Here is an 11,080-nt window from a genome sequence, read left to right as displayed (position 1 = left end):
CTGGCTCATAATCCAGGTGATTTAATTCTGTTGGTTACTATAGATCTGATAAATCATAGAATCATTTCAGTTGGAAAAGACACTTAAGATCATCGTGTCCAACCATCACCTAACACTACAAATCTGCCAATGAAACATGTTGCTTAGTGCCACGTCCACACATTCCCACAAGCTTCCAGTGATAGGGATTCCACCACCTCCATAGGCAGAATCTTCCAATGCCTGACTATCCTTTATGTGAAGAAATCTTTTCTGATACCCAGTCTAAACCTCCCCTGGCACAACCTGAGGCAGCTGCTTCGCATCCTGTCAGTTGTCACGTGAGAAAGGAGACCCCCTTGTTAGAACCTCCTTTCAGGGAGTTGTATAGAGTGAAGAGGTCTCCCCTCAGCCCTGTGTTCTCCAGACTAAACAGACCCAGTTCCTTCAGCCTCTCCTTATAGGTCTTGTTTTCTAGCCCTTCATTCTTCTCTGCACACACTCAAGCAACTCCATGCCCTTCTTACAGTGAGGGGCTTAAAACTGAACACAGCTCTCAAGATGTGACCTAACCAGCACGGAGTGCAGATGGACAATCACTTCCCTAGCCCTGCTGGTCATACTATTTCTGATGCAAAGTCAGCCTTCTCGGCCAGCTGGACACACTGCTGGCTCCTTTCAGCCAGCTGTTGACCAGCACCCCGAGGTCCTTACCCACAAGGCTGTTTTCCAGCCTCTCTTCCCCCAGACTGTACTGCTGCATAGGGTTGTTATGACCCAAATGCAGCACTAGGCATTTGGCCCTGTTGAATGGCACGCAACTGAACCCAGCCCATCAATTCAACCTATCCAGACCCCTCTGCTGATCCTTCCTGTCCTCATGCAGATCAGCACTCCCACCCAACTTTTGGGTCAGACCCAATGAGGGGACACTCAATCCTCTCAACCAAGCCAGTGATAAAAATGTTAAACAAAACTGGCCTCAGTGCTGAGCCCTGAGGGATCAGGGGGTCAGCAGCCGGATTTAATTGAATTCACAGTGACCCTTTGGGCTGTTACTACCAGTTGCCTTGAAATGTTTGTGTAAACAGAGCAATCACTAACAAGGCAATTACATCCAGAGCTGAGTCCTGAATTAGTCACTCACTTTTTGTCCCACAGTATTCACTTCTTGGAAACGGTCACACTTTCCCCACGTTTGTGGCAAAACACAGAGATCGTGTGGAAAGGAGAGGCTGAAATGGCAGGTGGTGGGTAACCATTTTTGTACTCCGAGCTATCAAGATGATTGCAACACTTGTAAGCCCAGGAGGTCACATTGTAATACCTTGCTAATGTCCTCAAAGCTTTTCAGAGAGCACTATAGGGTTAAAATTAATCCTAGTACACACTAGAGCACACAAAGAGCCCCTGAGAGGTGAGCTGAGCTCTCACCTGCTACTTTTTCCATTTCCATGTGGAAGTAAAAGCAGGTGGGAGAGGAAGGCAAGGAAGCGGACCAGCCAGCACCAAGGTTCTGCCTGCCCTTGGCTGCCACTGTGTCATGTATCATGCAAGCAGGGGTCACAGCAGCTGGGGGGATACTGGGGACCTCCAGTCCAGCATTATTACTTCTGCCCAGTCAGGTGGTGTCTTCTGGGCGTATAATGAGAGAATACAAAGCTTACAAACATGTTTTGCATTGCTTATTCCCAGGGAACCCTGCTTTGGTTTTGGAAAAGAAAGGAAAAACAATACAATCTATGTGTGTGGTCACATCACGTGCTGCTATACATGGGAGGTAACAAAATGATGCACTGAAGAGGCAGGCATCATTGCAGAAAGTTAGTTAAATATCCACTGATGAGGTGAGCAGTCTTTGTGTAATTTGTAGGTAAATCAATGATGTGCAAACAAGAACAGTCTATTAAAAAGGAAATTATTTCAAATAAATAGATGGGGCTATCGTGGTGATTTTTCATTCAAATCTAGTCCAATTACTTTCAGTATCTCTGTGCACTATGAGAAGAGCTAACAGAGAAATGGCAAAGAGAAAACGGGTAGCTTGCAAAGGCTGAAGAGGGAACAGAGTTGTCACTGTATAAAGACAAAATGATCTGTACTGAAGTTTGAACAGAAAATAGTTGCTTGTTTTTTACATGGCACACTAATGAATTCACTCAGCATTACCACAGGGTGTTGTGGAGGCCACAAGCAAGAGGGGGATCTCACGGAGGGCAGAATGAATTCATGAAGTGAAATTTGATGGTGGCAATGATCACGGTATGGCTGTAGAACCTCATAAAAGGCTGATACCCAGAGGCCAGGTGAAGGCACGCCAGTGATGGAGCAATTTTGCTCTGCCTTGTCTGCTGGAGGGTGGTCACAGCTGCCCGGCAGTGCAGTGAGAGGACGTGGCATCCAGGCTGTCCCTGTGGTGATGCTGGGCACCTTCCCACAGGGGCCAGGCCAAGATCCATGATGAGGCAAGCCTGTGGTCAGGCACCAGCTGTAATTCCTAAAATCAAGTTTTCTTTTACATCATTATTTACAAATCACAATTTGCTAGATTTCACAACTGCTTGTGGGCTACTGGTTTTCTTTCCAAAGCAATCCCATACCCATTTCAGCAGAAAGATGGCCCATACTAATAGACACTTGCATACATACAGACAGGGATTGGAACAAAGTGAGCTTCCCAGTCTCTTCCAACCCAAGCCATCCTCATTTTGTGATTTAATATATCCTTGCACGGTTTTATCTGGGGTTTTTCCTCTTGCTAGATACCTGCCTAGCCCTGCACTGCAGGGGACAGGCAGAGGTTGCAGCACGTATCCATATGGACGTTCCCATGCAGTGGTGTGTCAATACGTGCTTTAGCCTGGTTGTTACTACATAAAAATCCCCAGAGAAAAACTGCATTTGGCACTACCGAACTCCTATCTACGAATTGAGAACAAGGCACGCAGGAAGCCATAAACCTTCGGGTTAACTGCTCCTGGGCCTCACCCTTCCCCCTTCTCTCTTGGATTCTGCTCAGCAGCACCGCCCGGGGCGGCACACACAGCAGAGTGCGGTTGGGGGGGGGGGGGCACAGAGGGACCACGCGTTTGCTTTGCATTGAGAAAAGCTTCAGCCGGGATACGCCGGGCAAGCTTCAGCGTGGGGAAGACCGTCCTCGCACGGGACAGAACGGAAAGAAAAGATGGTTAAAAGGGGGAGGAGAAGACCTGGGCTCCGCGGTTCGGGGAGGGCACGGCGAGAGCAGTGCCTGCAGCAGAGGGGGGGCGAAATCCCGGCCCGCCCTGCCGTCAAACGGAGGCGGAGTCCGAGCGAACCACCGCGTCGCGGGCGGGACGGGGCAATGAGGAGGAGCGCAGCCGGGGTTAGGGTTCAGTTCCAGCTGATTTTATTTCCTTCCCGAAGAAAACAAAAACAAAAACAAAGAAGTTATTTACAGAAGGTATATCGACAATCTGACAGGCAGTGAACGTGACATGGTTAGCTGGCATGATTTTTTTTTTTTTTTCCTCTTCTTTCCCAACGTTGCTTTGTGGGTGATCGTTAGACAAAAAAAAAAAAAATAAAAAATAAAAAAATAAAAATAAAAATTCTACACAGCATATTGCACAGGATGGATGATCAAAAAAAAAAAAAAATAATAACAACAATAAAAGCGAAACCCTTAACAGAACCACCTCGTTCGGCAGACGTCCCCGTGCCTGTCATGTTATATTAACATACATAAACACACAATCTTCTTTTTTGCTTATTATAATACAGACTTAAATGTACAAAGATGTTTTCACTTTCTTCATCTTAAACACAACAGCTATAACCTGAATACATATGCTATCATCATGCCATAGGAGACTAAAACAATTATATTTAGCGACAAGTAGAAAGGATTAAATAGTCAAATACGAGAATGAAAAACGCAGTACATAGTGTCGCGAACTCAAACCGGCATTTCGATAGATCCAGTGGTTTAAAACGGCACGGCTTTGCTTCGAAAAAAAGTGCAAAAGATGTGGTTTACGAGTTAAAGGTACAGGATCCCTTTCCGCGCGGATGCTCCGGTTCCGCCTTTCGTTCTGGAGACGTTCTCACCCAAACGGCTTACCGGAGCCCTCCTCCCAGTCCCCTCCGGCCCCATCCGCTACGAGCGGGGCGCGGTGCGGGATGCTGTGCCTTTAAGTGCCTGCAGATCGGAGCGCGACGCGGGCGGAGGGGCGGGCGGGCGGCGATGTGCGCGCACCGCGTGTCCGGGGCCCTGCTGCCCGTGTCAGGAAATCCAAACAGCGATTAACACCGATTTACACCCCCTTTATATATTTTTTACAAAAATACACTGAGAAAATAATCGAACGTTTTTCATCTCTCTTCTTTTTTTTTTTTTTTTTCTTTATGTGTGTGTGTGTTGTTTTTTTTTTTTTTTTTTTTTTTTTTTGTCGTTTTTAAAAGTGTCAAAAGTCTACATTTAAATATAAAAAAAAATTAAAAGTTAAAACTCTAGCCCTTCCGTGAAGGAGACATAAAAACGGTGCGGGTAATAACGAGAACTACCAAAAAAAAAGAAAAGAAAAAAAAAAAAAAAAAAAAAAAAAAGGACAAAGAATGACGGGCAGAAACGTTTGGCAGTATAAATAGGTCCAACTCGGAAACGGCATCCGCTCGCACGGACGGGACGGGACAGGGACGGCCGTCGGTGGGCACAGTCCTTCCACCCGCGGCCCTACGGACACACAAGGACACAGCTGAGGGGAAATTTGGTCCTGAATTTCTGAGAGTCCGGCACGGCATTGAGTTGCGTTTGAATCCTTTAAAGAGTTAAGAGTGAAATTAAAAAAAAAAAAAAAAAAAAAAAGAGCTGGTGATACTTTGTAGGAATCAAACAGAGCGCCATCTGTCCGCTTCGCATCTCCCTAACGCTACGTTCTGAAACTGTTCCACGGTCCGACAAAAAAAACCTTAAAGACAGACAGGTAACATGCTCTATTAACCCACCATCGAGAGAATCCAACACCATCACGATTCCGAGAAAAAAAAAAAAAAAAAAAGAAACCACTACTGCTTTTTTTTTTTTTTTTTTTTTTCCTCGTGCTTTCGGGCGCCGCGACAGCACCTCAGCCCCCGACGCGAGCAGTGCGGTGAGGGCTCAGCCGATCCTCGTTTCCTTTCAAGCAGAGTTCAGGTCGCTCTTTCGCAGCGAGGGCGAGGACGACCCCCGCGGGAGCTCCGCTCCCTCCTTCCGCGCCGCACCGCGGTCCCTCTCAGTCCGTCCTCGGGCGGCGGCACAGCGGTTGGCGGCGTTCCCGCGGTCCTCTCGGCCGCCGCCGGCTTCGGGCCGCCCCGCCTCAGTAGGTGAACACCAGGTTGGAGATGCTGGACTCCAGCCAATCCCCCGAGATCATCTCACTTACCTCCGGCGTGCAGTAGTCCGGGAACTCAAAGTGCGAGCCCGAGCCGGGCTCCAAGTTAAAATCCAGGTCCCGGTCGAGCGCGGAAGATCCGAAGCCGCCCAGGGACATGCTCTCGAAGCCGGGGCTGGGGTTCAGGTCCAAGAGGTCGTCCTCGAACTCGTCGTCCGACGACGAGGAGCCGGCCGAGGAGGCGGAGGACGAGTGGGAGGACGCGGAGGAGGACCGCGCCGTGGAGGGGGCGGGCGAGGCGGCCCTCGGGCCGGCGTAGCCGCGGTGCTCGGCGGGCGATCGGGCGCCGGGCGGCGAGGGGCAGTCCCCGTCGGGCCGCGCCGCGCCGCCCGCCTCCTCGTAGAGGCTCAGCGGGTCGCCGGCCTCGGCCGCGCTACTCAGCGTGGGGCTGCCGGGCACGGCGCCTCCGGGCGAGCCCGAGGCGGCCGCCGCCGGCCCTCCGCCGCCGAAGATGTAGACGCGCTTGAGCTTCCTCTCGGCCGCCGCTTTGCCGGGCGCCGCCGGCGCGCCCCTCGGCTTGTACAGCGCCTGGTGCTCGGGCGGCGGCGGAGTGGGCGCGGCCGTCGGTTCGCCGGTGCCCGGCGGTGAGGCCTTGCCGCCCGCCGCCGCCTTGCCGTGGGGCTTGGTGCCGGCGGGGGAGGGCCGCGGACCGCCGCCGCCGCCTCCCTTCTTCGGGGCGGGTTTGGCCGAGCCGCCGGCGGAGCCGCCGCCCGCGCTGCCCCCGCCGGGCCCGGCGCCGCCCCCGCCCCCGCCGGCGGCCCGGTCCGCCTTGTCTGCGGGCTTGGCGGAGCTGTTGCCCGACTTCACCTTCTTCCTGGGCCGGTACTTGTAGTCGGGGTAGTCCGCCATGTGCTTGAGGCGCAGCCGCTCCGCCTCCCGGATGAAGGGGATCTTGTCGCTGTCCTTGAGCAGCTTCCAGCGCTTGCCCAGCCGCTTGGAGATCTCGGCGTTGTGCATGTCGGGCGACTGCTCCATGATCTTCCGCCGTTCGATCTGCGACCACACCATGAAGGCATTCATCGGTCGCTTGATGTGCCCGCTGGGCGTCTTGCACCAGCTCGGGTCGTCCGCCTTGCCGCCCGTCGAAGCGGTTGAGCCGGGTGTAGGCGACGAGGCGATGCCCAGCTCCAGCCCGACCCCGGCGGCCGAGGTCTCGGCGGCGGGCAGCGCCTCCGTATTCTCCGCCGTGCCCGTCTGCTGCACCATGGCTGCGGCCGCGGGGCTCGGCTCGGCGGCGCGGGGCTGCGGGGGGCTCCGGGCCGGCCCCGGGGCGGCTTCCACAACGGCGCCCGGCCCCGGCCGCGCCGCGCTCCCGCTCCGCGCGGACTTGTTGCCGGAGCCGCGCTGCAACGTGGGGCTCTGCTTTTGTCCTTAAACTCTTTTTTCTTTTTCTTTTTTTCTTTTTTTTTTTTTTTTTTTGGTTTTCTTTTGGTTTTTTGCTTTTTGCTTGGGGTTTGTTTCAGGGGGCTCCGCTCCGCCTCGCTCTCCCCTCAACGCCGCGCCCCCTCAGGGCAGCCGCTCCGCTTCGTGCCCCGCCGGCCCCCGCCGCACCGGCAGCCCCGGGCTGGAGGGGGAGGGGGGGGGAGGCGGCCCCCGGCTGCGGGACGCGTGGTGACGGCGCTCCGTGCGGCGTCGGCGGGGCGCCGTGCGGAGAAAGCACCCGAAGAATCAAAAAAATTAAAAAAGAAAAAAGAAAGAAAAAAAAAAAAAAAAAAAGAAAAAGGAGGAAAAAAAAAAAAGAAAAAAAAAAAATAGCTAAAGCAATTAAAAATTCACGGCGGAAAAAGAAGCCAACAGCAACCCAAAAATTCACGGAAAAAAGACGATGCCGCAGAACGCCCGTGCAAAGCGCGTCCGTCCCGCAGGCAGCGCGGGCTGAGCCCCGTCCCGCAGCGCGCAGAGCGCGCGGAGCTCGCGGAGCCGCCCCCCGCCGAGCCGCGCCGCGCGCACGCCGGGCGATGCCCGCGCCCCCCGCACGCCGCGCTCCTCCGGCAGCCGCTGAGAGCGGAGCCCGCGCCCGCCCCGCGCCGCTTTATCCTTTCGCAGCCCGCGCCGCGGCCAATCGCGCGCTGTATCCAACGCGTCCGCGTGCCAAGCGCCGCCCGCCGCTTTCCGATTGGCGGCCGCCGCGGCGCGATAATAAGCGCCGCGTGCAATGAGAAGCGCCCGCGCTGACCTCATTCCCGGCGGCGGGGCGAACTCTGGGGAAGGGGCAGGAGGGCAGCGCCGCGCGCGCCGCCCCGCGCCCCGCCGCGCACGTGCCCGCGCCCCCGTCCCGCCCCGCGCGCCTCCCCCCGAGCAGAAGGGGTGGCGGTCGGAGAGGTGGTGCGAACGGAAGGCAGAGAGAACGGCGCAGTGTGTGAAATAACGCCGCGCACCTGCACAAAGAGCCGCGCGCTGCCGCGCGGCGGCTGCGAGAGCTCCGAAGGCCGACGCTCAGCGGTCACCTGCACGGCCCGGGGCGCCGCCCGCGCCGCTTCGCCGCCTGAAGGGGTGCTGCTGCGTGTCCTCCTCCTGCCTAAAAGCTCGCCCCCCGCCTCTCGACGACGCCCTGTGACATCAGAGCTGCCCCGCAACTTCGCGCTGTGTGGCCGCTCGGCCTCTCGCTGCCCGCCCCCCCCGGGCTGACACCCGCACTACGCGGCACGGCTCCGGGGCAGGGCGGACCGGCAGCGCCCGCGGCGGTTCTACCGGTGCTCCCGGCACCGCAGCGTGCAGCGGCACGAACGCAGCCCGCCGCCCACCTGTGAGTGGGGCATCCAGGGGCACATCTGTAGGCAGCCCCCCCCCCCCCTCGTTTGCCTTATAGGTAGGAGTTTTCTTTCCAACTACACGGTGTGTAAGATGTTCACGCGTCGCTGCGCAGGTCCAAGGAGAACAAATAACGAAAGCGATAGGAGGACGTAGAAATAAGAAGCTCGAGAGAGCGTTCCCATTCCGTCGTGCTTCAGTGCAAAAAGCCCTGCCTTCCAGGAACGTGTCTGTCCCCAGGTGAGCGGTCACCTCGATGCAAGCAGCCACCCCCATCTGCTCCCAGCAGTGCATGGGCACGGCGTGCTGTTTCCCATATGAAAGCTTCCCACATTTGTAAAAGCGCAATTTAGAATTGCTTAATAAAGCAATTGCAAGAATATGATGTGAAACTCTGTAAAAGCGTTTTATTACAATTTCTTGGCTGCTTCCTTGAAGTTAATTGCTTCCACTCCTAATCCTCCGACGCTGCGGTGAAAGTGCTTCAAGCTCCCCAAATTTTAAGCGCGGGTGTAGAATGTAAGCACTCAGCTTCCACCTAAAACGCATTTTTAAGAGCGCTGGCAACGCTTCTCTGCCGTTTAAAACTTGGGAAGATGGGAAACTTCCTCGTGTTCCTGCAGGCTGCAGCCCCGGGAGCGGAGGGACGCGAGGTGGCAGCGCTGAGCCTCTGCTCCTCGCGTGGGAAGCGCCGGGACCGCAGGGCCGGGGCAGCTCCTTCGGTCCTCTTCCTTCCTCCTACATCTTGTCCTCTGGACCCTTCGCTGTCTTCCTAGCCCCGCTTTGGACGCTTTCTAATAAATTTCATAATCCTCCTACATTCTGGTGCCCGTGTGCAGGCATGTTTTAAATAAGTAGCTTTGTATTTAAAAAAAAAAAAAAAGAAAAAGAAAAAAAAACCAAACCAACAAACACTTCTTATTGTTTTTAAGAAACACTGTGACTGTAAATGATGTTAAAGATATAACAGAAATAATCAGGAGGGGTTTTTGGAACCCTCCAGGTTTACAGCTGATTGTGCTAAAACAAGCAAGAGCTTGGGCTGGATGATGTCCCTTCCAAACTACTCTACCCTATGATCCTATGAATGTGTGAGAGGATGATGGATACTCTATATCTGTTGCTTGTGGAAACATTACTGAAATCTAGATCAGTAGAGATTCATTGTTTCCTGATTTTTCCTGCACAGCCACATTTCGCTGAGTGTCATGCCATAATTTGGTCGATTCACCTTCCTGGGCTGCTCTTGTCTAGATGGTGGGTCCACTTGGATCCTGGTGCATTCTTTGGGATAGAGCCACACCTGCATCTCCCACCGTTCCTTGGACAATAGGCATTCCTTTGCCCCACTCTGCTCTCTGGCCTATGGACACGCCTGAGCTTCACGGTGTTCTCTATATGATGGAAACCCCTCGATCCTGCACCGTTGTCTTGATAGTAGGCATGCCTGAGTCTGATGTCATTCTGTTGGTAGTTGGCATGCCTGCACCCCATGCTGTCCTCTTGGTGGCTGGCAGGCTTGCTCTGCACACTGCCTTCTCACTGTTCTCTGAATTTGGGGCATGCCTGTGCCACACACCATTCTCTTGATAGTGGGAATTCCTGTCTCCCATGGCTTTCTCAGACTAGTAAGTGCGCCTTGGCCCCATGGTGTTTTCTGGCCCATACCCACACCTGTGCTTTGAGCCTCTTTCTGCTCAGTCCTTGTGCACGTGCTGCTTGCCATCAGGCACATGATTGCTGGCCATTGCTCTCATGCAGTTGTGGCTCTTGTAGCTCCCGTTCCACTTGATCTCCATGAGAGGTGCCGTGCCCTGATCTGCCAGGAACCCCGTCTTTCTCACTCCACACCCAGGTGGGCAGCCACTCGCCTTCCTGCTCTGGCTCCTCTCCCCTTCACACTTCCATGTATCAGAAGGCCTAAGCTCGGTAACTGGTGGATCAGCTTCCGGTGGTGCTGTACTTACATGGTGGTGGCACTATGACAGCGGCTGATGGATGTGGACAAACCTGGCTGCGTTGGGTGCGGGGACAAAGGGGACAAGGGCCCCATTCTTTGGGATGGCTCCCCTGCACCATTTTGCTGTGCAGAGACAAAGTCTGTCCTTGGACACAGGCACAGGCCCGTGCTCTCACCTGCCCAATGGACACTGTTGACTCTTGTGCCTGACCAGCCTTTCAGTGAAAAACCTTTTCCTAACGCCAGTCCTGACCCTCACCTGATGCAGCTCCATGCCGTTCCCTGGGGTCCTGTCCCTGCCACCAGAGTGCAGAGCTCAGTGCCGACCCTCCTTTCCTCTTGTGAGGAGCTGCAGGCCGCCATGAGGCCTCCCTCAGCTCCTCAGCTCTGGGCTGAACAAGACAAGGGACCTCAGCTGTTCCTCGTACGCCTTGCCTCACCATCTTCATAGCCTTCTTTGGACACTTTCTAAAGGTTTTTCCTCTTACATCATGGTGCCCAAAACTGCAGACAGTGCTTGCCCCAGAAGCGTGGCCCAAGGCTCAGTGTTTGAACCAGCTCCATCAGCTAAAACCTCTTGAGCACACTGAATTAACACTGCAGCTCCCTCCCCTCTCTGAGGCTGATGGCTGCTAGTGCCCAGTCTCACTGATCAGCACCTCCTGCACTCAGTGTTTTCCACACCCTCTGCTCTGTAGGCTGTGAGAAACAGTGCAGAGTCCACTCTGGATTTCTGTAAGCTTTCATTAGTTGATTAATTGGGGAAAAAAGGGTGCAGACAGGCATGGAAGTCCCTGTGGAGGCTGAATTCACCTGTGAGTAGCAAGGCGGGTGCTTCACCCAGGCACATCTTGAGCAATAGCCTCAGTTGGTCACTTAGCAAAGCGAAATGAAATATTCCGGCTAATTAAAGCAATTCCCAGGACATCTTGCTTCCTGTCAGTCTGTGACAGGCATCAGCGTGGTGAAGAAAGACAGC

At 54.4% G+C, this 11,080-nt stretch overlaps 1 protein-coding gene across 1 annotated transcript; it reads right to left on the bottom strand.

Annotated features, from left to right (window-relative positions):
- Positions 1–5,315: 5,315 nt before the first annotated feature.
- SOX4 (SRY-box transcription factor 4) lies at positions 5,316–6,653 on the bottom strand (the record flags this gene model as incomplete). The annotated part of the gene is made up of 1 exon (XM_079533744.1): positions 5,316–6,653. Exon 1 carries the CDS (start codon positions 6,594–6,596, stop codon positions 5,316–5,318), a length of 1,281 nt encoding a protein of 426 aa, XP_079389870.1. The 5' UTR covers positions 6,597–6,653.
- Positions 6,654–11,080: the final 4,427 nt, after the last annotated feature.

The sequence above is a fragment of the Tetrao urogallus genome (assembly GCF_951394365.1).
Source record: "Tetrao urogallus genome assembly, chromosome: 3".
In the NCBI taxonomy this organism is placed as follows: domain Eukaryota; kingdom Metazoa; phylum Chordata; class Aves; order Galliformes; family Phasianidae; genus Tetrao; species Tetrao urogallus.
Note: the sequence above shows the minus strand (reverse complement) of the source record. Positions and strands in the feature narration are given on the sequence as shown.